The sequence below is a fragment of the Cygnus olor genome, chromosome 19 (assembly GCF_009769625.2).
Source record: "Cygnus olor isolate bCygOlo1 chromosome 19, bCygOlo1.pri.v2, whole genome shotgun sequence".
NCBI lineage: Eukaryota > Metazoa > Chordata > Aves > Anseriformes > Anatidae > Cygnus > Cygnus olor.
Window position 1 is genome coordinate 6,541,137 of NC_049187.1, and position 25,446 is coordinate 6,566,582.

The 25,446-nt window shown below is 62.3% G+C and overlaps 1 protein-coding gene across 3 annotated transcripts in view; it reads left to right on the top strand.

Moving 5' to 3' along the window:
• The first annotated feature begins 1,705 nt into the window (after window positions 1-1,705).
• HMCN2 (hemicentin 2) overlaps window positions 1,706-25,446 on the top strand; it is a 37,819-nt gene continuing 14,078 nt past the window's right edge. For 2 of the 3 annotated variants that reach the window (XM_040531894.1, XM_040531895.1), the window contains exons 1-52: window positions 1,706-2,116; window positions 2,940-3,010; window positions 3,461-3,619; window positions 3,841-3,963; window positions 4,328-4,499; window positions 4,681-4,787; window positions 4,991-5,111; window positions 5,197-5,460; window positions 5,621-5,765; window positions 6,042-6,163; window positions 6,246-6,518; window positions 6,622-6,763; window positions 7,070-7,197; window positions 7,411-7,524; window positions 7,648-7,797; window positions 8,326-8,499; window positions 8,602-8,697; window positions 9,146-9,270; window positions 9,487-9,631; window positions 10,335-10,447; window positions 10,780-10,936; window positions 11,141-11,306; window positions 12,399-12,526; window positions 12,650-12,922; window positions 13,020-13,103; window positions 13,404-13,595; window positions 13,838-13,965; window positions 14,062-14,209; window positions 14,456-14,582; window positions 14,918-15,072; window positions 15,194-15,472; window positions 15,927-16,199; window positions 16,458-16,566; window positions 16,907-17,076; window positions 17,178-17,332; window positions 17,725-17,821; window positions 18,030-18,125; window positions 18,228-18,404; window positions 18,725-18,879; window positions 19,235-19,358; window positions 19,527-19,702; window positions 19,780-19,867; window positions 20,921-21,040; window positions 21,338-21,499; window positions 21,887-22,168; window positions 22,774-22,941; window positions 23,098-23,211; window positions 23,395-23,481; window positions 23,967-24,155; window positions 24,320-24,493; window positions 24,880-24,993; window positions 25,165-25,307. In XM_040531894.1, the coding sequence (XP_040387828.1) occupies window positions 1,882-2,116; window positions 2,940-3,010; window positions 3,461-3,619; window positions 3,841-3,963; window positions 4,328-4,499; window positions 4,681-4,787; window positions 4,991-5,111; window positions 5,197-5,460; window positions 5,621-5,765; window positions 6,042-6,163; window positions 6,246-6,518; window positions 6,622-6,763; window positions 7,070-7,197; window positions 7,411-7,524; window positions 7,648-7,797; window positions 8,326-8,499; window positions 8,602-8,697; window positions 9,146-9,270; window positions 9,487-9,631; window positions 10,335-10,447; window positions 10,780-10,936; window positions 11,141-11,306; window positions 12,399-12,526; window positions 12,650-12,922; window positions 13,020-13,103; window positions 13,404-13,595; window positions 13,838-13,965; window positions 14,062-14,209; window positions 14,456-14,582; window positions 14,918-15,072; window positions 15,194-15,472; window positions 15,927-16,199; window positions 16,458-16,566; window positions 16,907-17,076; window positions 17,178-17,332; window positions 17,725-17,821; window positions 18,030-18,125; window positions 18,228-18,404; window positions 18,725-18,879; window positions 19,235-19,358; window positions 19,527-19,702; window positions 19,780-19,867; window positions 20,921-21,040; window positions 21,338-21,499; window positions 21,887-22,168; window positions 22,774-22,941; window positions 23,098-23,211; window positions 23,395-23,481; window positions 23,967-24,155; window positions 24,320-24,493; window positions 24,880-24,993; window positions 25,165-25,307 (7,989 nt within the window). In that variant the 5' untranslated portion in view covers window positions 1,706-1,881. The remainder of the gene's footprint in view (window positions 2,117-2,939; window positions 3,011-3,460; window positions 3,620-3,840; window positions 3,964-4,327; window positions 4,500-4,680; window positions 4,788-4,990; window positions 5,112-5,196; window positions 5,461-5,620; window positions 5,766-6,041; window positions 6,164-6,245; window positions 6,519-6,621; window positions 6,764-7,069; window positions 7,198-7,410; window positions 7,525-7,647; window positions 7,798-8,325; window positions 8,500-8,601; window positions 8,698-9,145; window positions 9,271-9,486; window positions 9,632-10,334; window positions 10,448-10,779; window positions 10,937-11,140; window positions 11,307-12,398; window positions 12,527-12,649; window positions 12,923-13,019; window positions 13,104-13,403; window positions 13,596-13,837; window positions 13,966-14,061; window positions 14,210-14,455; window positions 14,583-14,917; window positions 15,073-15,193; window positions 15,473-15,926; window positions 16,200-16,457; window positions 16,567-16,906; window positions 17,077-17,177; window positions 17,333-17,724; window positions 17,822-18,029; window positions 18,126-18,227; window positions 18,405-18,724; window positions 18,880-19,234; window positions 19,359-19,526; window positions 19,703-19,779; window positions 19,868-20,920; window positions 21,041-21,337; window positions 21,500-21,886; window positions 22,169-22,773; window positions 22,942-23,097; window positions 23,212-23,394; window positions 23,482-23,966; window positions 24,156-24,319; window positions 24,494-24,879; window positions 24,994-25,164; window positions 25,308-25,446) is intronic. The other variant, XM_040531896.1, reaches the window with a different exon arrangement.

Sequence of the window (25,446 nt, forward strand, 5' to 3'; positions counted from 1 at the left end):
CCGAAGCACCCGTGGTCTGTGATGCGCAGCAGGGGGAGGCAGGCAGTCTCCGGGGGGGCACGGGCTGGGCTTGCCACCTCTCGCCACCCCCAAAACCGCCCTGTGCTCTGGGGCCGGGGGTGCCACCTTTGGGTGCTGGGTGCCCTGAGCAGGGGCTGTAAGGGACACCAGCAGACGGTGGGGATGGGGACACCCTACCCACACGCTTCCTGGGCTGGGACAAGTGGTCGTGTCTCAGCTCCATGCCTGAGCCACGCTCACCCCAAAACACTGCTCCTCCCTTCGCCAACATCCCTTTTTTTTTCCCCCCTTTTACGCAGCAGACGCGTGCAGCCTGTCCCCACCTCCTCCGGCCCCGCTGCCAGCGCAGCAGGCTGGGAGCCGCCGGGGTGCTTTTGGCAAGCAGCGGCCGCTGAGCAATTTGCTATTAATATCCCCTAATTGCGTCTCGCAGCCCGTAATTACGCACCCTCGGCAGCCCCCTCCCCGTGGCTGGGCACACAGAGGGGCTCGCGGCACAGATGAGGCTTTCGGGGTGGCTCTGTGCTGCCGAGCCTGCTGGAAAGGAGCACTGCAAGGCCCTGCCAGCACGTCCTCGTTTGGGCGAGCTCCTAACGAGGGGGGCTAATTATTGCTGGGGAGGCCAGAGGAGGTCTAAACCAGGAGGCTGGGTGTGCACGGGAGGTTTCGCTTGGAGGCGTGTTGTATCCCGGTGCAGGGACAAAGCGTATATTTCTATCATAGACTCACAGAACCATAAAATATCCCGAGTTGGAAGGGACCCGTAAGGCTCATCGAGTCCAACGCCTCTGTATTTCTACATATAAATATATTTACGGCTGTGCCAGCAGAGGGCGAGGAGGGGGGCAGGCTCCAAAGGATGCATTTTGGGTGCGGTTACCCAGAGGCTGTTTCCTGGTTTGTTGTGCCCGCTGAGGATGGGAGCACCCCTCAGTAAGGAAGGGGTTAAAGCCCAGTTTCACACAGGTGCTGCAGGGACTGGGAGCACTGGGAGCATCTAGCAGGGATGAATGAGGCGATGGGGAGGAGCTGGTGGGGGTTTGGGCACCAGCAGCTGTGGATGGAGGTGGTCCCCATCCCCTGCTGGGGCAGGATGAGGGGTCCTCAGCCCGGGGCAGGATCAGGCCCCTGATGCTCTGATGCCCTGATGACCTGGAGCCTGTCTTCACCCCCAGCCTCTCCTGGTCCCACTGTGGGGGCGTTGAGCAAGAGCAGAGCGGGGGGGGGAAGCTCAGCGCATCCAGGCCTGGGCTCTGCTCCCAGCCCTCCTCCTGCAGGGGGGGGGGTCTCTGCCCCCAACCCCTCTCCCACCCCAACCCCGACCCCTTTAGCCCACGCAGGCACTGGGAAGTCAGAGCTGAGGAGGGTCCCTGGTGTCCTGGGGGGGGTTCCCTTTCTCAGGGCCCCCCCCTGCAGCTGGGTCCCCCCCCTCCCCATGCCTTTGGCAGGGTTTCCCCACCGACGCTCAGCTGCGAGCCCCCGCGTCCTCCCCTCACCTCCCCCGGCGGCACCCGGGGGGGGGGAGGAAGGGCTGGGGGGCCGGGCGCTGTGTCAGCCCGCTGTGGGCTGCGGGACCTCCTTCCCAGCGCCCCCCCCCCCCCCCCCGGCCTCCCCAGCACGCCGCTGGCTCACAAAACCCTTTTTTTTTCCCTCCCTCCATCCCTCCCAGCAGCTGAGCGCTGGAGCAGGGCTGCAGCTGCGGGTGGCTGCGTGTCCCCTCTCTGTCCCTGCTGTGCGAAGCCCCTCGCACCCCCCTGTCGTCCCCCCCCCCCCCGGTTTGGGGACAGTGCACCAGGGGACAGGGACGGAGCAGGGCGAGGACAAGGCGGGGGGCTCCGGCACCCCAAGTTCTCCCCCGTGATGCCACCCCACGGAGGGGTGTTTGTGGGTCTCTGGCTGCTGCTGGCCCCTGGTGTCACCGGGTCCCAACCCGGTGCAGGGGGGGCCACGCTGGCCTTCGTCTTCGACACCACCGGCTCCATGTACGACGACCTGGTGCAGGTGACGGACGGGGCATCGCGCATCCTGGAGCGCACGCTCAGCAGGGGCACGAAGCTCATCAGGAATTACGTCCTGGTGCCCTTCCACGACCCAGGTAGGGCTGTGCTGGGCAGGGGGACGGGGCCGAGGGGATGGGGTTTGGGGCTGGGTGAGTTTGGGGCTGTGCTGGCGCACCGAGAGTCGGGGGCGGGGGGGGAGCGGAGCTGATCCCCTGCCAGCCCCCAGGTGCCCCAGGCTCTGGCTGGTGGCTGGGATCAACATGCTTGGATGGGGATGCCTGACCCAAAATCACTCCGAGGAGCACCCCGAGTACGTGCCCTGTCCCTTCTCCCCTTTTTAACACCCCCCAATGACTGTGGTGGGGATGGTGCATGGGGTGGCTGGCGGGCACAGACCCCACACTGCCCTGCCAGTGTGGGGCAGGCTGTTTCTCCCTGTATTAATCCATCAATTAATGGTGATGCTGGCACCTGCTTGTGCCACGTGGGTGACTTTTTGCTCCCAACCCATTCCTGTCCCCCTGGTGCAGCCCTTGGGAGGCATTGCTGCACAAGTCCATGACGTGCTTTTGGGCTGCCTCAGTAAAAGCACCGCTCGCCAAGAGGCGTTGGTAATTCCCCCAGTGCCAGAATCGTTCCCTTCCACCCCAGCCCTCACCTTGGAATCTCGGCGCACACCTATAATTAGCGGCTGCTTTTCAAAAGAGCCCAGACCACCCATAAAGAGAGCGGGAACGGGGCTTTATTTTCAGCAGAAATGCTGAATTTCAATGAAAACGGCTGGAGTGGGGTGGTAAGGGAGGCAGGGGTGGTAGGTGGGGGTCAGAAGCCACTTGCTGGTGGTCTCCCCGAGGCCCAGGTTCGTGTCCCGTGCCTCGGCTGGGGCCAGGGGCTGACACGGGACCTCTGTGTTCGCAGAGGTGGGCCCCGCGACCCTCACCACGGACCCCCGCCTCTTCCAGCAGCGCCTGCAGCAGCTCCAAGTCCAGGTACACCACCTAAGCAACGATTTCTTCTAGAAAATGGTTTCTTTAAAACCATTTCAGCTGCGTCCTGCCGGCTGGAGTGCTCTCTGGGAGCTTATTGCGCTTTACCCATCCCCGTTCCTGCCTTGCAATGCTCGATCCCACTGTGTTCCCCCTCGGACGCAGCTGTGTGTTAGCGGGCAGCGTTTGTGTGCTGGCCGCAGTGCAAAGCCCCGGCTGCACGTCGTTCCCCAGCCCTTCAGGGCACAAAGCCCTGTGGAAGCAGGAGCCGGCCCTCACCGTGTCCCCGAGCCCCCTGCCTGGGGTGGCCGCTGGTGGTGGTGGGCAGGGGCGGGCACAGGAGTCTGTGTACAGGTGGATTCACGGGGTTGCACTGGGCTGGAGTCGCTGTGGGGTGGGGAGTGGGGACCCCATCCCTGGCCCTGCCTGTGTTACGTCCCCGCTGTGCCGCAGGGCGGGGGGGACTGCCCGGAGATGAGCGTGGCAGCCATCAGGCTGGCCGCCGAGGTCTCGCACCCTGGCTCCTTCATCTACGTCTTCACGGATGCTCGGGCCAAGGACTACGAGCAGCAGGAGGAGCTGCTGCGGCTGCTGCAGCACAAGCAGTCCCAGGTGAGGCCGTGTCCCCTTGAGACGTGGCTCGGGCAGGCGCTGTCACAGCACGACGGTGGCTCCAGGCCACGAAAAACCGCCCCCATCACCCATTAACACGGGGATACGGCATCCCCGGGGGGCTGCAGCCTGAGCTGGCTCAGTGAGCAGGGGGCTGGATGTGTCCCCCCCGGGGTGTGCTGTCCCCTGTGTGATGCTGCAGGGGACCCTCTCTCTGGCAGGTGGTGTTCGTGCTGACGGGGGACTGCGGGGACAGGAGCCACCCCGGGTACCGCGTGTACGAGCGCGTCGCGGCCACCAGCTCCGGGCAGGTCTTCCACCTGGACAAGCAGCAGGTGAAGGAGGTGAGCGAGGACGGGGTGGCTGCGGCATGGGTGCTCCGACCCAGTTTGTGTATTTCCCTGGGGTCAATCCTTGTGCCCAAGGCACCTCCAGGTTGCTCTGGGAGCCCTGCGTTAGCCTTGAACCAAGCAAAGTGTGGTTTTGTTCCCATGGGTGAACTGGAGGAAGTGTCTGCTCCCCGGGGTGGAGCAGGAGACACCTGGCAATTGCAATTACAACAAATTGCTCAGTTCCCCTTGCATTGGGAGGTGTGTGCTTGAGGTTTTGTGCCCCTACAACACAGCCCTGCTTCTGAAACAGCCCTGAAATGGTGATGCCATACGGCGAGGGGGAGATCCAGGTTAATTCTCCCCCGCCTGCCCTCAGGTACTAAAGTGGGTGGAAGAGGCCATCCAGGCCTCCAAAGTCCACCTGCTGTCCGCGGACCATGAGGACGGCGGGGATCACACGTGGCCCGTCCCTTTCGACCCCAGCCTGAAGGAGGTCACCGTCTCCCTGAGTGGCCCGGCCCCGCAGATCGAGGTCCGGGACCCGGCAGGTGGGTGCCCAGGGGAGCAGCAGGCTCGGGGGGGAGATGCTTTGGGGAGCATTTGGCGGATCCCCATGGGTCCCCCTTTTGCTCCAGCAGTGAGAAGTGTGTGGTGGAGGGCTCCTGGCAGGCTGCAGGGGCTGGGGAAGCACCTGGGGTGCCCATCCCAGAGCTTTGCTTCTCCTTGCAGGAAAGCTCCTTGAGAAAGGCCGCGACCTGAAGGAGCTGCTCAGCATCCCCGACTCGGCCGTGGTGGTGGCGGTGCAGCCCCACGAGCCAGGGATGTGGCAGGTCAAGGTAGGCTGGTGCCAGGTCCCCTATGTTGTCCACTCCGGCTGGGACACCCCAAAAAAAGGAGCTCACGGAGCCCCTGCCCCTCTCCTGTGCTCGGGGCTCTCCTGATGGGCACTGAGCTCTCTGAGCGAGTGGAAGGGGCTGGCTGCTGCCCTTCTCCTTCCCCTTCTTCTGCCCTCAGTAAGTGCCTCTTGCTCTGCTCACAGACCCAGAGCAGCGGCCGCCACTCGGTGAGGATCACGGGCGTCAGCAGCATCAATTTCCAAGCTGGCTTCTCCACCCAGCCGGACCCCGACGGCATCCAGCCCGGGGAGCGGCCACTGCAAGGTGAGCCTGGGGCTTGCCACGATGTGGACACTGTGTCCATGATTCCTGCAGCTGGGAACACAGCTGGGTTTTGCTTTTCTCGCAGGCCTGCCCATCTCCGTGGTGGTGAACTGCAGCGGCCTGGAGCCGCCAGGACATCTGCAGGAGATCGAGCTCTTCAACAGCTCTGGCCATGCCCTCCTCTCAGTGCCCCTGTGGCCCCTCTCCGACGCCTCCTCGGGGCAGCTCTGGGTGGGCTCGCCCCTCCGTGCCCCCCCTGGGGACTTTCTGCTGAAGGTGAAGGGTGAGGATGCCCAGGGCCACCCCCTGCAGCGCCTCTCCAGTGTCACCTACACCAGCGTGGTCCCCGGTGAGCGGTCCCTGCTCTGCGCCGCTTCCCTAGGGGGCTCAAAGGCTCCTTCCAGCACCCCTCTGCTTTGGTTTCTGCCCGGGTATTTTAAATCTGACTTTCCTGCTGCCTCCCAAGGAACGTTACGTGTTTGTGTGTGTGTGTCCCCAACTGCTTCCAGGCCTGCCCCAGGTGAACATCTCCAGCAGGATCCAGGCTTACCGCCACGAGCCGCAGCGGATCTCCTGCTCGGCGCACAGCGAGCTGCCCTTCCGCCTGCAGCTCAGCCGGGCTGGGGCCAGGCTTGGGGAGGAGAAGCAATTCAGGTTGGTCTCCAGTTTGGCCCAGTTTGCTCCATGCTGGACTCACACAGAGGCAGAACAACCCCCCAGATGTTGCTGGTGGGTGGATGCTGTGTGCCACCCTGGGCTCCCAGTCTGCGAGCATCACGAGGGGGTAGCAGAGAATCCCAGGGGATGTGTCCGTGTGATGCCCAGCTCCGATGGGAGAAATCCCAAGGAATTTGGAGCAGCTGGCAGCATGGCATTCCCAGCCCCAGTGCCTGGAATGGGGCTGATCCCGTGGTTTCTCTCTTTTCACAGAGGTTCAGGGAACAGCAGCTGGCTGATCCCTGTGGTGTCCAAAAGTGATGAAGGGTTCTATGAGTGCACGGCCACGAACAAGGTTGGGGTGACGCGGGCTCGTGCCTACGTCTCCGTCTCAGGTGCGTGCTGCTCCTGCCGAGCTCTGGTGCCCAGGGGTCCCCAGGTGCAGGCTCCTTACAGCCCAGCATGCTGCCTTTGCAGAGCCACCACCGCGTCTCCTGGCTCCGGGCAACGTCACGGCTTCGCCGGGCCAAGACGTGATGCTGTCCTGCCCCGTGCTGAGCGCTGTGCCCTACAACCTGACGTGGAGCTGGGACGGGAGGGTGGCCCTGCAGGGGGGCGGCAGGGCCAGGCTGCTGCAGAACCACTCGCTGGAGATCAGCCGCGTGCAGCCGGGGGACGCGGGCCCCTACGAGTGCATTGCCCGCAGTGCCCACGGCACCGCCACCGCCTCCGTCTGGCTCTTCATCCAGGGTAGGCTCTGCCCCACACCGGGGGGATTTTGTCACCCCAGGAGCGGGTGATGCCATGGGGCGATGTGCTGGTTGTGGTCCCCTTCTGCCCTCTCCCCGTGCAGAGGCACCGTGGGTGGAGGTCGACGCAAGCCCCCAGCGTTTCAGCAGGGGCCAGGAGCTGTGGCTGAACTGCACGGCCGGGGGCTACCCCCAGCCACACATCACCTGGAAGCTCTGGGGCCGGGTGCTGGAGCAGGACCAGAGGTGACTGCAGGGACTGGGCTGCCTTCATCTTGCATCCCACTGGGGCTGGTGCTCCCTTCGCGGGGCCGCATGGGCTGAGAGAGGGGCTGAGGGTTGCTGATGGCTCTGGGGAGAGGAAAGCGTTGAGGCATCCCCTGCTCACGCACCTGGGGTGGCTGGCATATCGCTGCCCCTAATTTCATGTACGTATTTCGAAGCCATCCTGCCTTATCCAGGCACAGCCAGGCCCCGTCACTAATTTCACAATATTTCTCATCAGCTCCGTTTTTCAGGGCTCGACTTCCCCTCTCTTCCCACCCCATGCAGGGTTTTCATGGACTCTCAGGGCACCCTGCACATCAGGGCTGCGGTCCCGGAGGACGCGGGGAACTACAGCTGCTCTGCCAACAACCTGCTGGGGCAGGATGAGCAAGCCATCAGCCTGGAGTACATCGGTACCGGCACCCCAGGAGGGGTATCCCAGCTGTGCACGAGGGTTTTTCTTTCCTGCAGTGCTGGGAACTTCTTATGCAAGCTGTGGGCAGGGCTGTCCAAAAGGAGGGTGGTGGTGGTGGGGCTCTGGGGTCTCCATGGCCCCCTTGGGGTGAATTGAGGCACAAAGAGCACTGCAGGCATAATCTGCAGCTGTTTCTCTCCCTGTGGCACAGAGCCTCCTGCCATCCTGGCTGTGACACCGAGCATGAAGGCACTGGTGGGAGAAGACGTGACCCTGGAGTGCTGGGTCTCGGGGGTGCCCCCTCCCCAGATCGCGTGGCACAAAGGTGAAGCAGAGCTGGGATGCTCGCAGGCAGCGAGCCCCATCCCTGCACCGGGATCCCCTGCCTGCCCCCGGGGACATCACGCAGGGGGTCCCTGGGGTGCTAATGGGGGACGTCTTGGGGCAGGTGAGCAGGAGGTGGCGGCGTTCCCGGCGGGCAGCCAGCGTGGCGTGCTGCGGCTGCAGGCGGTGCGGGAGGAGGACGCGGGGCCGTACACGTGCCAGGCTCATGGCGAGGCCGGCAACGCTTTCGCCAGCACGGTGCTGGATGTGGGCTGTGAGTGTCCGGGGCTTTGGGGCTGGGAGGAGGGAAATGACTCGGGATGTGGGCAGAGACCCCTGTGGGTGCTGTCGCGTGGGGCAAGGCTGGGGTACAGGGGGGGAATCTGTGGGATTAGGTGGAGGTTAATCCTTTGTTTGAAAAGCCAGGCACCCCACATGGTGCTCAGGGCTTCCCACTGAAGGGTGAAGGGCTGGAATAGCTTGGAAAGGAGGAAGAGTAGGGTGGGGGTCTCGTTGGGGCAGTAAGGCTTGAATCTGTTAATGGTAGAAAAGCACAAGAGAGTTTTGCTCAGCAAGAGGGGTGCGGAGTGCAACTGAAGGTCAAAGCTGGGGGGGTGCAATGAAAACAACAAATACTTTGAGTCATGCTCGTAACCCTTCAAGGCACCTGGCTCGTGTGTTTTGCAGCCCTGCCTCTCCTCGGGGCTCAGCTCTGCACAGCCCCGGGCACTGGGAAGCTGGGGTGCTGTAGCAGGGGGGTGGCAGCCCTGCCCAAGCCCCTTCCCACTGCTCTCTCCTGCAGCTGCCCCGCACTTCCCCGAGCCCCTGGGGGACCTGGAGGTTGAGATCGGGGAGAGCGTGACCCTGCTGTGCCACGCCGAGGGCTCGCCACCGCTGCGGGTGGCTTGGTCCCGGCAGGATGGGAAGCCCGTGGTGCACCAGCACGGGCTGCCTGGGGCCGAGCTCCTCATCAATGGTGAGCACTGAGTGTGTGCCGGGTGATGGAGAGGGTGCGCGGGCATCCTGCCTGGGTGCACGCTCACGCAGCACCTCTGTGTGCTCCCCCTCTGTACTCCAGGTGCCTCGCTGGATGACCAAGCCATCTATGTCTGTGAAGCCCAGAATGATTTTGGGAAAATCCGAGCGGAGGTCAAGCTCACGGTCACCGGACAAGGTTTGCTTTTCTGTGGCTTTGTTGGCACGTGGGTCCCTGTGAAGCTCAAGGCACAGCCAAAACCCATGGTGCTGGGGGTGCAGAGCCATGCACGGAGCCATCCCTCCCCAGCATGGGTTCAGAAATGCCCATCCACCTCAGCCTAAAAGCACTGGTGTGCACTCAGACCCATAAGCAGTGAAATGAATGTAATGCACTTAATGCAGAAAATCAAAAAATCACCATGCTGGGAGGCTTGGGAGGGGGAGAAAAGACCCCGTGCCATGGGGAGCCTGAGTCAGCTGCACATTCCTGTTGTGTGCTCTTCTGCCTGTCCCCAGCAAGGTTTGGCAGATGTTTGGGTGACCAGGGTGGCTAATTTTTAAAGCAGGAGATTCATTCTCCCACATGTTCCTCGCTAATTTGTCTCCAACTAATATCACTTTTCCCATTCCCCTCTCTCTCGCAGCCCCAGAAATAGCTCTGCTACCCGCCGTGGTCCGTGTGCTGGCAGGGCAGCCCGTGTGGCTGCCGTGCGTGATCCTGGCTGGGCGGCCGCTGCCTGCCCGCCTCTGGCTGAAGGACGGGCAGCCGGTGAGGGTCGTGGGGGCAGGGGGGGGCTTCATGGTGGCACATCCATGCTCAGAGCTGCCGGTGGAAGATGCTGGGGGAGCGTTTGGGTTGGGAGGGTGCATCATCAGGGTGTTCGTACTACCCAAGGATGGGATTTTGGGTATGCCCCAAAGGCAGCATGTCAAGGTGATGTTTGCTCCCCGATCCCTTCCAATTTCCTGTCTCTGCCCTGCCCAGGTAGCCCCGAGCGGCCGCTTCTCCGCCCAGGCTGATGGCAGCCTGCACGTGGGCCAGGCGTCGTGGGGGGACGCGGGGACCTACACCTGCGTGGCCACCAACGCTCTCGGCTCGCATCGGCAGGATGTGACCCTGGTGGTCCACGGTGAGAGGCCGGGTGTCCCTGCGTGGTGGCTGGGGTGGGTGCTGTCCCCTGGCCTCTGCTGCCAGCTCTGTGCAACCTCAGCGGGAAGGAGCTGTGGATTTCTGGCTCAAGCGAGGCTTTTCCACTGGTCTGGAAGAGAAGCTCCAGTGTGTCAGGGCAGGAAAACTCTGAAGCCAGATCTGCACATAAGGAACGGTCCCCAGGGCTGCGCGGTGCGGCTACAAAGCAGGCTCAGAAAACATCTGGTGGCTCTGCGAGTGCTAGCCAGCCAGGACACATGAAACTTGACCCTGGACATGTGCGATGAAGTGCTCCGTCCTGCCTGCTGGGCTGCTGACCTGTGCTGGCAGAGCCCCGTGCCCAGCCGGGACACACGGGGGTGCTCAGGGCTGGTCCCCAGCTGGGGTCGGGTGCCAAACGTGTTGGGTGCGAGAGCAGGGGCTTCACCAGGAGCTGTCACCTGCAGCAGGGTGAGGTTTCTGCTCCCATTTAGGCAAGGCCAGCCTGGGAGGCTGAGCTTTTGGGGAAGCGCGTCAGGGAGATGTAGCCCCTGTGGGCAGCGGTGACTGCACAGAGAGGGGGTGGTGCTGGAGGGGCTTGGGGACAGGACGGGTGTTTGCAGTGGGTGCTGGCAAGCCGTGAGTCAAAGCCCCGCTACCTGCGGCCATGTCCAGCAGGGTGAGGTGCTCATCTCTGTCCCCAGTTCCTCCCAGCATCGAGCCTGGTCCTGCCCTGGTCGCTGCCACCGAGGGAGTGGCTGTCACCCTGCGGTGCGATGCCACCGGTGTGCCCACCCCCACTGTTGCCTGGACCAAGGTAGAAGTGTCCCCAGGGGGTGGGGGGCTTGGGAGGGTGGCTCTGTGTGGGAGCAGGCTGGCGTCCTGCTGCCAGGGGCACCCTTGGGTGCTGGGTGGTGTGTGGAGAGGGCATCACCCACCGGTGTGCACTGGCTGCCTGGGTAGGCAGCACTGAGTGCCCCTGGAAGCTGGAAGCAGCAAGGCAGCTTGCTCTGATGGGCCAAGAGCCTTTTATTATTAATATTATTTATTTATTTGTTTGTTTGTTTATTTATTTTATTTTTTTGCCCTTGGCTTGCTCGGCTCATAGGAAAGTCTCTGCCCTCTTCCTCCCTTCTCTCTCCTCTGCAGGGCACGGAGCCCATCTCACCAAGTCCACGCTACCACCTCAACCCCAACGGGACCCTCCTGATCCCGACACCCTCCCCGGGGGATGCCGGCACCTATTTCTGCACGGCCGCCAGTGTGGCAGGCTTCTCCAGCCGGCAGGTGCAGCTCTCCGTCAGCAGTGAGTGCTCAGCACCGGGACCAGCTCCCAGTAAACCCGCTCTGGAGGGTGGGCAGCCGCAGGCTGGGGGTGCTCCTGGTTTCCTTGATGGCTTTGGGCTGCCCAAGCCACGTGTAGGATGGGTTTTGGGTATGAAAACAGCACTGAAGGTTGTGGGGTGCGTGGAGCGTTCCTGCACCAGCTTTGTTTTCTCCCTCCCTCCAGCGAAGCCCAGGATCAGCGTGAACGGATCGTGGGGGATATCAGCCCCTGTGACCGTCCTGGCTGTGCGTGGGCAGGAGACCACATTGCCCTGTGAGGCGCATGGCTCTCCCCATCCCCTGGTGGCGTGGAGCCACGAGTCCCGGCCGCTGCCTCTCTCCTCCGCAAGGTACCAGACCTGCCTGCTCCCTGGGGAGCACTGCCGGGGTTATCGAGGGTCGGATCCTGCACTGGTGCTGTGAGCAGCCTTTGCTCCTCAAAGAGAGCTCGCCGTGGCTGTTGGCCAGGGCAGCCGCTCTCCCACCACCCCCTCGCTCCCCTTCATGCTGGGTTCTGCTCCCAGTTTCGCAGCTGGCCTGAATTTGTCGACTGGACCGAAGAGAGCGGCTGGCTTGCAGCTCTGTGGCTCGGGCCCGTATCTGCTCAGCCTCACTTCAGCAGACAGCTATGTGCTGACACTGGTAGCGCAGGATCTCCCTCTCAGCACGTTGCTGCTCCACGGGGACGGGGCAGCAGGGATGCTGAAGCACGCAGACAGGATGGGGAGGGAGGCAGCGATGTCCCCGTGGGGCTGGTGGCAGTGATGGGACCACCAAAGCCATATGGTGGGAGAAGATAACTGGAAGGTTCCTGGGTGTGTTTGATTACTGAGTTTTCCCTGATGGAAGCAAGACCTGCTTAGCACGTTAGCACCATGCTGGAAGGGGTGTCACACATTGTGGACCCCAACCTCAGTTCATCGCTTCCTCCCTTGCACCTGAGGATTGCTGTGGCTGGGGGAAGGCAGCCTGGTTTCACGCTTCTCGAGGGACCGTGTTGCTTTGTCATTCTTGATCCAATTTCCTATGGTTGCTCCCTGTGGCCCTGTGCTGCTCCCCACGGCCGAGTGATTTATGGGGCGGGATGGGCGGCCGTGGGCTGCGATGATGTTATGTCTGCAGAGCGCAGATGGTGCTGTGGGGTGAGAGCACGGCCAGCTCCAGCTGCAGGGGCCGAGCTCCACGGGGAGCCCCGGCACCTTCAGTGGTGACCTTGTCCCCCACGCTGGTGGCTCAAGCTGCAGCCTTGCACGGGTGCAGAGCAAAGGGTTTTTTTTTTTTTTCCGCTATGCACAGATTTACAGGGCTTCTTGTGGCCCTGGAGATCTTCCCGTGGCTGCCTCGTGGAGCTGTCAGCCCCTAGCTCCTGCCCAGGGTGAAGTCAGATAAAGGGCAGCACGGCTGTTCCTTCCAGCCGGCTTCTCTGTTCCCTCTGCACCAAGGTACAGCATCCTCCCCTCAGGGTCACTACGTCTGGCCGAGCCCCAGGAGGCAGACAGCGGCCTCTACACCTGCACGGCCACGAATGCCATGGGGAACGCCTCGGTGCACTACAGTCTGCGAATCCAAGGTATGTCCTGCCGAGCCCATGGCACGTGGCATGCCTCTGCATCACTGTGGGGAGCCGTGAGTTGTAAACACAGCTCCATGCCATCCCTCAATGCCATGTTTTGCTCTTATCTCTCTGTCCCAGTCCCGCCACGAATCCAGCGTGGCCCTGAGGTGCTGCGGGCGCTGGTGGGAGAGCGGCTGGAGCTGCCATGTGTGGCCTACGGGGACCCTGTCCCCAGTCTGAGCTGGTCCAAAGATGGCCGCCCGCTGCAGGAGGGCGAGTGGGGAGCCCTGGAGGGGGCCCGTGGGGCTGTGATCATCGGGGCCGTGCAGCTCTCCGACGCAGGACGCTACCGCTGCATCGCCAGTAGCAGTGTGGGGCAGGATGCCGTGGAGGTGGTTGTGCAAGTGCTGGGTGAGTGCTGGGAGCCCCTGCTGGGACCACAGGATGGGGTGGGGAGGGCTGGGCTGGGTGTCTGCTAACCCAGCATCGGGGTCGTTTCACCCCCCAGAGCCTCCATACCTGGACGATGGCGCAGAGGTCCTGCTGGAGAAGGTTCTCCATGAGAACATCACCATACCCTGTCCGGTCAAGGGTAAGGGCTCCGTGCAAGCAGCTGTTCACCCAGGGGTTGGGTGCCCTGGCTTGGCTGGCTTTGGGACTCTCCACTTAACCCATCCTTGCTCCTTCCTCACTGCTATGCCCCTGTCCTTCATTCTCTGGGCTCAGCCCAGATCCTGGCACCTGCCTCTTGTGTAGCACAAGGTGGGGATGGCGCAGGAGCTATCTGGCAGCACAGATTTCCCCAGGCGGCCCGCACATTGCCTGGCACAGGTGGGACGTGAGGCGCCCATCACCAATCTGAACACGTGCCCATTGCCATGCACCCACGCAGGGACCCCCACGCCATCCATCCTCTGGTGGAAGGACGCAGTGGAGGTGCTGGATGCTGTGCCGGGTGCTGAGCTGCTGGATGGGGGCTCGCTCTTCATCCGTGCCCTGCAGCCCAGCCACAGTGGGGACTACACCTGTCTGGCAGCCAACGACGCGGGCTCCGTCAGCAGCACGACCACGCTGGTGGTGCACGGTACGGCCAGAGGGAAGAGGGCTCCTGTCCCATGTGAGATGCTCCTGGGGGGTGCTCTGCTCCTTGTCCCCAAATGGAGCGAGCTGTGCGGGTTGCGGGGGATGGCCAGCAGGACAAAGCTACTGCGTCGGGTCCGTGTGCTCTCTGGGGAGTGTTGTTGACCATGGCCATGGGGCAGAGAAGCGAGGCAGCCAGATGCCATCGTGTCTCGTCACCTCGTCACGGCTCTCGCCTCCCCCCAGCCCCCCCGGAGATGATGGGCAGTGGCTGGGAGAACGTGTCGGTGGTGGCTGGCCAGCCCCTGGCGCTGCATTGCAACGTCTCCGGCACCCCCGGCCCCTCTGTCACCTGGCACAAGGACGGGCAGCTGGTGAGCCCCTGGGAGAGGGGGTGGTGGCGTTGTGTCCCACGGTAGGGGTGCTGCTGGCTCCCCCTGACACCCCCTTTCCTCCCTCTCTTCCTGCAGGTGGGTGAAGCTGGGGGTCCCCTCCTGCTCCGCAGGGGCCAGACGCTGCGCTTTGCCGCGGTCCGCAGCGAGGACACGGGCACCTACACCTGCAGAGCCCGGAGCAGGGCGGGAGAGGCGCGCAGACACTTCGCCCTGCTCGTGCTGGGTGACTTGGTCCCCGTCCCCTGTACCCAGCAATGGTCACCCTGGAGTGGGCTGGAGGGGGTCCCTTGCAGCCAGCTGGCTGGGGGCAGAGCGGTCCCTTGGGCCACATCCAGCATGCAATTTTGGGACCATTGAGCTTGTTAACATCCCCTGCTGTATCAGCATGGGGATGCCAGGAGGGTGGCAAAACTGGGGTGCCCCTCGTACCCCTGGCTGTGTACCCTGCTCACACTTCCTCTGCCCCCAGTGCCCCCGAGCATGCCTGGGTCCCGGTGGCCTCACAATGTCTCCGTGCCGGAGGGCTCCGAGGTGCTGCTGGAGTGTCGGAGCAGGGGAGTGCCCCAGCCCCGGGTGCGCTGGCTGAAGGACGGGCAGTAAGTGACTGCGGGGGGGCTGGGACCTGCTGGAAGGGTGAGGGTGGTGTTTCTGTCAAAGAGCTAGCAATAGGGTGCATGTAAGGGGGGGGAGCACGATGTGTTGGACACAAAGCCATTCCCTTCTCCAAAACACTGGGCCAAAAAGATATTTTCAGGGATGGGATGGGGGCCAAACCATCCCCAGCCCCTGTTTCCTCCCTGCTGGGACAAAACCAGCACATTACCAGCATGGAAAACCCCTCCAAGAGCTGGTGCCATCGCTCCGTGCCATGGGCTCTGTCCCTTGCCCGTGCTCGGGTCTGATTCACCCGTGCACCTTTCTGTCCCTCGAGGCCTCTCCCCGTGCTGGACCCCCACCTCCAGCTGCTGGAGGAGGAGCAGGTGCTGAGGATCCCGGGCAGCCAGCCCCACCACCAGGGCACCTACCAGTGCCTGGCCACCAACCCTGCCGGCCAGCACAGCAAGGTCTTCCAGCTGCATGTGCACAGTGAGTCCTCGGCTGCCCTCCTCCCGATCCACTTTCACCTCTCCTAAACTCTCAACCATCCAGGCAGCCGAACTAGGGGGGGTGAGCATCTCCCCCACCTCCATGCCCCTCTCTCCACCAGCTCCCCCTTCCATCCTGGGCGCCGAGGAGCTGGCGGAGGTGGTGGTGCTGCTGAATGGCTCCGGCCAGCTGCCCTGCGAGGCGCGGGGCTCCCCAGCCCCCACCATTGCCTGGTTCAGGGGCCGGCGCCCGCTCCCCTCAGGGACCAGGACCACCTACGTGAGGGGGGGCCAGGCGCTGCGGGTGAGCGCAACACAGGAGGCGGATGCGGGGCTGTACGTCTGCCGGGCCACCAACCCTGCAGGCACAGCGCACAGGACCGTGAGGCTCGAGGTTTATGGTAAGGCACCCGGTGCCATAATGCAGAGGAGGTTAGGAAGCATCCATGGTTTGGGGGCTTTCCGAGAGGTCTCTTCCCCCATCTGTCTCCTCTCCAGCAGCTTTGGGCAGCTGTGCTCAGCTGTTAGTGCAATAAGTGTGTGAGTGTGCCGTTTTGGGATGATCTCCAAATCGTTTGTGCACTGCATGGTGGCACGTGCCATGGGTTTTTGGAGCTTCTTTCCCCAGCACAAGCTCTGCCCTTGTCTGCTGTGGTTCACCTGCACCTTTGGGCTTCTGCTGAGCCAATTTCCATCTCCCTATGGGCTGAGCTTTGCGGGATGTGTCCTGCTGTCCCCAGGGAAGTGACACAAGGGGAGCTGGCATGTGCTCCCCATGGCCCTGCCACCAGCACAGCTGCAGTGCTCAGCTCAGGCACTCTGCACTCACACTCCCCCATTTCTCTGTCCCTGCAGTGCCACCGACGATCTCCAGCGAGGGCCGCGTGGTGGAGGCAGCAGTGGGCCAGCCCGTGGAGCTGCTCTGCTCGGCCAGCGGCAACCCGCTGCCCACCCTGAGCTGGCAGAAGGATGGGCTGCCCCTGCCTGAGGGTGCCGGGGTGCTGCTCCTTGCAGGCGGCACGCTGCTCCGGGTCCAGCGGGCATCGGAGAGCTCAGCGGGCTCCTACACCTGCCTGGCCAGCAGCCCCGCGGGCGAGAGCATGGTGCGGCACAAGCTGCTCGTGCAGGGTAAGGGGGCTGCGGGCTGCAGCCAAGCCTGGCAGGGTTGTAGCAGGGAGCAGGGATTTATGGTGGCAGGAAGGAGGTGGCTGGAAACTGCAGCTTTTCTGAGATCAGAGGAGCATGTGCAAAGGAAAATTTGGCCCCAAACAGCTGTGGGTTTTGGTATTCTGCTGGGGTCCTGTGCCCTCCGAGCTCTTGGCTGCTCCCATGCTAGGCTCCTAGGGCTGGTCCCAGCCTGCAGTCCCCTTTTCCCCTTTTCCTCAGCTCCCCCCCAGCTGCTGATCGGTGATGGGGAAAGCCACATGACTGCTGTTGCCAACAACTCCCTGCGCATTCACTGCCGTGCCAGTGGTGTCCCCATGCCCCGGATACGGTGAGCACCATGGGGCAGGATGGGGGTGCTGCCCATGTCCCCCTGAGCTGCCTTAGGGGGCTGCACAGCTCCCTGGGTGCACCCCAGAGCCCAACATACAAAGACGCAGCAGAGATCGGGATGGGAACTCCATCTGGGTAATGGGGACCCCTGGCTTGGGGTGTCCTTTAGGATGGGAGGCATCCATTCCTGTTCCTCATCCCTGGGATCCTGCTCTCCTCCATGATCTGGCGACTTTGCAAGTGCCACGGGCGCAGCACCCCCTTGCTCCTGGTCAGAAACTGGGGTGGGTGGTGGTAGGACACCCCAAGAACCTGCCACCCCCCCCTGCTCCTCACAGGTGGCTGAAGGATGGGCGCCCCCTGGGCACAGAGGATAGCATAGTGGTGTCCGAGGATGGCGGGACCCTGCTGATCTCCCACGTGGGGCTCGCCCACCAAGGGCTCTACGTCTGCCAGGGCAGCAGCCGGGCTGGGGGGGCCCAGGTGCAGGTGTGGGTTTCGGTGCAAGGTGAGCACAGAGCCTGGGGGAGACCTGCTCTCTGTCCCATGAGTAAGGGAGGGCACGGATAGCAAAGAGTTCTCCCCCAACCTTGTTTCCCCTCTGGCCAGCACGCCCCTCGGTCAGCATCGCGGAGGGGGATGCCGTCACCGTGGCCCTTCGCCAGCCGGTGACACTCCGGTGCCAGGCCACGGGCACGCCACCCCCACGGCTCGGCTGGAGGAAGGACGGGGTCCCACTGCCAGCCACGAGCAGCCTCTTCCAGGTGGGGGGCATGATGGGGCCGAGGGGCCGTGCAGCAGCATCGGGCAGGGCTGTGTGCCCTGGGGCTTCCCTATGGCAGTGTCTGGGCTGAAGCAGTGGTGCCATGGGGTGGCACTGACCCCGGCCAGGGCAGGTGGGAGTGATGGAGGGATTTGTGTTGCTTGGAGCACAGGGACACCAGGCTCCTGAGCAGGGTGAGGACACAGCAGCTCGTGGGCATGGCTCCTGCTAGGGGTCTGCTGGGCAAACCCCGCTTTGCTGGACATTGCTGGAGGAGAAACCCAGCCCTGGGGCTGCAGGAGCTGGAGAGGAGGTCCAGTTTTGGAGGGAGAGGGTCCAGTTTGGGCTCACAAGTGACCAGAGCTAGTCAGGAACCTTCCCTCCTCCCTCTAGATTGAGAAGGCTGACCTGACCGATGAGGGTGTCTACACCTGTGTCGCAGCCAACCCCGCAGGGGAGGACAAGCAGGACGTGATGCTGAAGGTGCTGGGTGAGAAACCAGGCAGGGAGCGGAGATCCCTTCCCTGGGTAGGATGAGTATCGCATCCCGGGGGAACAAATCTGTTTGGTGACTTGGAGGGCAGCAGCATCACTATGCAGTGATGAGGTTCCCTCCCAGGATGGGGACTGGTGCACGCAGTTCAGCTGGTTTGGGTTTGGGCTGCGCAGAGCTGATGGCCATGCGTGCTGGGTTGCAGTGCCTCCGAACATCGAGCCCAGCGAGGTGGACCTGGCTGTCCTGGAGAACAGCACGGTGTCCCTGGAGTGCCTGGCCACGGGGGTGCCAGCTCCCGGTGAGCCTGTCCCCTCCCTTGAGCTTCCCTGGGGGTGTCCCTGGTGTGTGCCCCCATGCTGCCATCACGCTCCTTACATCTCATCTCCCTCCTTCCCTGCAGACATCTCCTGGTACAAGGGGAACGAGCAGCTCGTGACCAGCCCGGGCCGGATCCTGTCCAGGGATAGGAAACGCCTGGAGATCCCCCGTGCCCGTCTTCCCGATGCCGGCAGCTACCGCTGCGTGGCCTCCAACGCCGCCGGGGACACCGAGCTCGGGTACAGCCTGCGGGTGACCGGTGAGTCTGTGGCGTGCAGGGGGAGGACAGCAGCTGTGTGAGAGCGGGGTGCTCTCCCAGGACCCCCCATGTGTGCATGGGGCTGGTGGGGCCATCCCAGCCCGTGGGGCACGTCCCTGAGAGCTGAGTTTAGCAGAGACCTCTTTGTCTATCCCATTTGCCATTACCCCACATCCATCCCAGGTAATGTCCCCAAGGGCCATGGCCCTACGGGAGGGCATTGCCTGGTCCAAACCTTGGTGTCTCCCACCCCAGCTGTCCCCATCTCTGTCTCCCTGGTGCTGCTGGTGACATTGCTGTGCCCCCTCCACCCTCCCCAGTGCCCCCACGAATCACGGCTGGTCCCAGCCCCGTTGTGGCGGTGACGAGCGAGGCGGTGACGCTGCGGTGTGATGCCACCGGGAGCCCTGCCCCGGTGCTGCTGTGGCTCAAGGACGGCAACCCCGTGCCCGAGGAGGTGGCGGGTGGCCCGCAGGTGAGGTGGCCTGCCACGGGGCGGGGGGGGGGGGGGGGGTCTCCATGGGGACATGTCTCTAGAAGGATGCTCTGGTTCCTTGCTCTGTTTTTTCCAAAAAACCCCACGAAACAAACAATTGCTGGTGCTGAGCAGATGTGATGTTGCCCAAGTCTTCCCCCCTGCATTTGGTCCATGGGAGCACGGACGTGCTCAGCCCTGCTCCCTGCCATATGTTAGAGCCGGGGGTCCCCACGATGTGACGAGGACAGGCTCAAGGCAGGACTGTGCCCACCTATCTCAGTTACTGCTTGCAGCCCAGTGAAGTTCCCTGGTTTCATGCTCAGCTGGGCTCTCTCCTTCCCGGGGGGCACAGATCCTGTCTGGCGGGCGTGTGCTGTCCCTGCCCACCCCTCACCTCTTGGACTCAGGGACGTACACGTGCGTGGCCAGCAGCGCCGCGGGTGAGGACAGGCGCGAGGCCACTGTCGAGGTGCGGTGTAAGTGTCCCCATGTGTCCCCAGACCCTTTTCCTGACGGTGGCCACAGGCTCCGTGTATCCCCCCACAGGGCTGGGGGATGCTCCCTGCCCTTTCCCCAGCATGGGGGCTGTGGGGCCAGCCCTGGGAAGGGGGGGTTGGGGGTGGCGTTGCCCTGTCTGTTTCCAGTGCCACCCACTGCCCTGGGCGAGGAGGAGAACGTCTCTGCCATCGTCAACCAGGAGGTGACACTGCACTGCCCGGACCCTGGGGTTGACCCGCGGGGGTCCCGCTGGCTGAAGGATGGGACCTTGCTCACACCAAGCCCAGGGATGCGGCTGTCAGTGGATGGGACTGTGCTCCAGGTGACATTTTGGAGCAAAATATGGGATTGGAGGGAAAATGGGGCTGCAGAGAATCTCACCGTCTCTCCTTGTGGCAGGTGGGGCGAGCTGCCATGCAGGATGTGGGCAGGTACACGTGCCAGGTGCCTGGCCACCCGGAGAGACACTACAACCTGAACGTGTTGGGTAAGGGCTGTTGGGCCTGAGACAGCTCATCAGGAAAATAAGGGGTGTATGGACATGTATGTACATAGAAACAAACACTGCACAGCATAAAGTGTACCTGAGGTGGCTCTCTGGCTTGGAAAACAGTGTCCAAAGGATTAAAGCTCTGTGAGATGATGCAGCTGGAGGCGGTAGGGAATCCCCTACTGGAACAGGAGAGGGGAAAAAGCCAATGTTTGCACAAGTGTTGCTTTGGGGGTATTTCAGTAACGATGCAGCTGTCTTCCCAAAGCTTGGGCAGGACAGCAAAGGGACTTTGTTGCCATTGCCAGGGCTGCTCTGTGCTCTCTGCACCCTCATCCATCACAGCAGCACGCAGGCATCAGCCCCTGCTCTCCCCTGCCTGGGTCAGGAGGATGCTGGTGTATCCCCCCCGATGTACATCCCCGCAAACCCCAGGCCCTCCAGCACGTCCACAGTGCCGGGGCAGAGTCAGGCCTGGCTTCCCTCGGGGATGCTCGGGGCCAGCTGGTGGGATTCCTGCAGGCAGGCAGCCGGGATGGGGAGGAAGGCCAGTTCTCCCCGCTCCTGCACTCCCTTCCCAGGGAGACGTTGCAAGCTTGGCCTGGTGTCCTGGCTCGGCTCGATTGTTTGGGTTCTGCTGTTTTTGTTTTTCAGAGGTTTCTGGGTGTTAGGATTTTTCTTCCAAAAGCTAATATCCCTCACGGGAAGGAGTTACCCTTCTCCAGCCAGCTGTAATTATGGGAACGGCATCCGATAATGGAAAGTGTTAGGTCACCTTCGCAGTGAGCTGCGCTACCTAACAAGGCTGCATCTGGCCAACCTTGGCCTGGCCGTGGGGCTCAGCCAGTCTCTGCTGTAGGCCACGTGCAATTAAAAGCATTGCTCTCTTAATAGCTGGGAAGTGCATATTATTATTTCCACATTTTTTCACGCAGTCTCACTGGATCTTTGTGCAAAGCCTGGTGGAGCCATAGGTGGTGAGCAGGATGGAGTTGTCCCTATCTCCTTGTCCCCTACCATCAGCTGCCTCTCTCCTCTCTCTCCCTGCAGTGCCCCCGTCGTTCTCCTCAGCAGAGCCCAGCACCATGTCCGTGCTGGAGGGGCAGTCTGTCCGGCTGGCCTGCGAGTGCCATGGGATCCCCTTCCCTGCCCTGAGCTGGCAGAAGGACGGTAAGGTCCTGCTCCTCAGGTGTTGACCCTCCAGGTAGATACAGACCCCCCTGCGCAGGGCAGGTGATGCCCCTTGCATGGTTTAGGAGCATCTTAGATGAGCAAACACCAGGTTAAACTTGAAATTCAGTTGCCAGCCTGTTCCTTGTGGGTCTCCTGCTGCAGCCAAGCATAAAACCAATTCATGTTGCTCTCCTTGGGCAGCAAGGAGTGCTTTATGTTGAGCAGTGCCCAGCTTCTGGGTGGGAACTGGTCCTGCTGGGAGCCTGAGAGGAGGCTGCTGTCCCCCCCGGGCAGGTGAGCCCCTCTCTGCCCACCCCGGGAGCCCGAAGCTGGTGTCTGCAGGAGGGAGGATGCTCTACATCGAGAAGGTGCGGCTGGTGGACGAGGGGACCTACACCTGCGAGTGCAGCAACGCTGCCAGCAGCAGCAGCAAGGAGCATCGCCTGGGGGTGCACGGTGAGCTGGAGGACCCCGAGACGTGGGGGTCCTACAGGGGTGGCTGAAGCTGCCTCTCCTAAGCTGTATGTTTGAACAAGACACGTTCTCCCTTGATGTAAGGCCCAGCTGGACCCAAAAGTTCACAGCTATTATCCCCTGCCTTGGGTGTTTTGGAAGGGATGCTGCCAGCTGGGTTTGCCTGGTCCCCTCCAGCTCCCCTCTTGGCTCCGCTCTGGTTGCAGCTGATGTTTGCTCCAGCAGCACAACTGCACTAATTGCACCCGCTGGGATATGCTTTGCCCTCCTGCTGCCACCAGCCAGCTCGATGGCGGTTTTATATCCGCTTGCATACCTCCAAGTGCTTTCCTCCAGCCTCACCTCTGTCCCGTGTCCCTCTGCCCACAGTGCTGCCGAGGATCCGGGGCAGCAGCAAAGCCCCGAGGAAAGTTTCCGTCATTGAGGCCGGTGAGACGGTTTTGGAGTGTGAGGCCACGGGAACGCCGGCACCCACGGTGACGTGGCTGAAGGACGGGCAGCTTGTGGTCTCCGGGGACGGGCTCTTGTTGTCGGAGCAGGGCTGGAGGCTGCGCATCGCCCAGGCGGCGCTGGTCCATGCAGGGCGATATGTCTGCCTGGCGGCCAACGCGGCGGGGCAGGAGCGCAGGGAGTTTGACGTGGCAGTGCACGGTGAGGGTGGGGGGCACGGCTGGTGGCTGCGGGGAAGGGACACAGGCAGCTTGGCAGGGTGGGGATGTCCCACCACATGCCCAAAGCATCACGAGCCTGGAGAACAGGAAAACATGGAGCAAGTTTGGATAATGCAGCATATAGGTTTGGGGACAGGAGGGGGGTGCACCAGGTGAAGTAGCAGTAGAAGTGGCTCCACCAGCCTGTGGCAATGTTTTCTTTCCAGGCTGAGCAGATCAGAGCACTTCTTGTTTTACAAAGTCAGCTGCTTTCCGAGGACTTGGGGGAACTCTGTGGGCTGGGGTATTGAGTGTTTGAGCTGGAAAAGGACTGGGGTGGTGTAGGGCACATGGCCAGCTTGGTGTCGCACCTGGAGGTGTGGGCTTGGGGGTGCAGGTAGGTGGCACGTGCTGCTGTGTGTCACCCGGTCTGTAACACCTGCAAAGTCTTCAGCTGATGCTGATGGGCCTTCTGTGCTCATGTCCTCAACGTGTACAAGCAAGAGGATGGGAACAAGCTGGGTTTAGTGTCCGCCACATTTTTCACTCTTCTGCTGTCTTGGTGGCTGCTTTGCAGACAGCTGTTCTTCCCTTCTGTCTCCCCAGTTCCTCCAAAGTTCATCCAAGGATCAGGATCGACCAGCAATGTCCGTGTGCCTCTGCACAGAGCCCTGACGCTGACCTGTGAGGCCACCGGCGTTCCCCTGCCCACGGTCTCCTGGTCCTGGAACGGCTCTCCTGTCACCCCCAGCGAGCACATGCGCGTGCTCTCAGGTGGGACGAGGGATGGGTGCTGCAAGATGTCTATGAATGCATTCTGCTTAACGCTGAGGCGTTTAAACCCAGCAGAGCTCCCACCCTGTGGAGTGGTGCTGGGCTGTGCCGGTGCCTGGACCCATGCCCTGAGCCCTCTCTGCTCCGTGCTTGCAGGGGGCTGGATGCTGAGGCTGCCCCGTGTGCGAGCCCAGGATGGTGGCCACTATTCCTGCCTGGCCAGCAGTGTCGCTGGGGAGGCCAGGAGGGAGTTCCACGTGGAGGTCTTGGGTAAGGGAGGACATCCACCCCTATGGCGGGCTCCTGGGGGGCATCAGGTCTTCACCAGTGCAGGGACAACACCGGGTGCAGCGTTGGGAGATGCAGCACCAGAGTCCGTCATGTGCCTTAGCGCATGAGTTCAGTGCCTGGTTTGGTCCAGCTGCTGATGTCCCTGGCCTCTCACATTCCTAGTTCCTCCCCACATTGAGGACATGGATGAGGAAGAGGCCGTCACAGTGCCCGAGGGCCACCCTGTCACCTGGTCCTGCCTGGCCGCGGGTGAGCATTGCGCGGGGGTGGTGGGAGATGGGGCCTGGGGGTGGCCAGCCTGAGCCTCCCTTCGGGGCGTGGAGCAAGCGGCTGGTTCCAGCCGATGATATAGGAATAGCTGAGGTCGGCTGAGGAGCTTTTTGGGGATAGTTCCTGGCCTTGCAGTTGGGCTGTCCGGAAAGTGCTGGAGAGGGGGCGCCCACGCGGGGAGCTTGTTCCACGACGTCAGCTCCGATCTTTCCAAAATGGAGCAAAAATTCCTCTAATCTGGTTTCTCCTTTTGCAATGGGAGTAATTAATCACCTCCTACTCAGGACAGTTTTCTTTTTTTCTTGCTGGCTCATCCAGCAGTCTCTAAAATCCTGATCCAGATTGCGATAAGTCTGGATTTGGGCTGGTGTCCCTGCTTCCCAACGCAGTGACCCCATCCAGGCCGCGTGCACGCATGGAAAAACTTTGCACCGAGCCCAAACCCTACTTTCTACCCTGCACAGGCAACCCCCAACCTGAGGTCACCTGGCTGAAGGATGGCCACCCTCTGCCTGGTGGAGCCACCTCCATCTCTCCCGACGGCTCCGTGCTGCGCATCCCCCAGGCTGCCCTGTCTGACGCTGGCCACTACTCCTGCGTGGCCTCCAACCCCGTGGGAGAGCAAACCAAGCACTACCTGCTGAACGTTTCAGGTATGAGATGTTTTGGGATGCAGCATCTTGGGGACATGGGCTTATTGGGGCTTTTTGAGTGCCTGTCCCAGTTAGGAGGTGAGGATCCCTGACCCCTACAGCCGGCAGTGTGGCTGTAATGGGCGGTAACGCTGAGCTCTTGCCGTCCAAACATGTCTCTGCAGCCAGCCCCACGCATGCTGGAGATGCCCACGATGCCACCGCGGAAGATGTTATTGTGATCATCAACAACCCCATCTCCCTGCTCTGTGAGGCTCCAGCCTACCCGCCTCCCAGCATCACCTGGCTCAAGGATGAGGTCCCCGTTGAAGCATCGCGGGACGTCCGCCTGCTCTCTGGTACCGGCTGGCGCCCCTTTGAGTGCCCAGGGGTCCCACGCCACCATGGAGCCCCTTTGAGTGCCCAGGGGGTGGGAGTAGGGTCTTTTCTGGGTCTGGTGATACCTAGGGTGATGAGAAGTCATCATCCTGTAGGAGCTGAGAGGCTCAGGCCATCAGATGGATGTGCCACATCATCTGATAACAGCTAAAACCTTCTTGGCAGCATCAGTGAGACCACACGGGTTTTTATAAGCCTGGAAACTGGGCTCCAGAAGAGCATTAGATGCCCTCCAGTCAGGCTTGCAGGTGGTCAGCATGTCCTTTAAGAAGTCTTCATGTACTGCATGGGGATAAACAGCCTCAGCTGTGAGCAGGGACCCTCTCAGGAGACCCCCTTTGTCCAGGTGGCCATGGGCTGCAGATCCTGAATGCCCAGGAAGAGGACTCGGGCACCTACAGCTGCATTGTGGCCGGCGAGGCTGGGGAGGCTGTGAGGAACTACACCGTGAAGGTCCTGGGTGCGTGAGCTCTCCTTGTGCCTCCTAAATCCCACGGCAACCCTGCTGCCTTTATGGGGCTAGTGCCCCTTCCTTCCCTTCACCCCAGGGTGCTGCATGTTGCTGGTTAGGGCAGAGCAAGGGTGTTTGGGGCTATTCTCTTCTCCCAGCCATGTCTTCTCTCCCCATCAGTTCCTCCTTCGATTGCCCGAGATGACCCTTCGGGGGAATTTGCCACGACTGAGGTGAGAACCAGGGTCAATAGCACGGTGACGCTGCAGTGCGAGACGTGGGCTGTGCCCGAGGCGACCATCCAGTGGTACAAGGATGGGCAGGTGAGGTCCTAAGGGCAGCCAGGGAGCAGCTGCTGGTTTTGGGGGGGGACACATACCCTCCATATGGCTGGCTGGGCTCTGCCCCCTCCTGCATGCTTCAGCCCCGGTGTATAATCACTCCTCTTCCTCACCTTGGGGC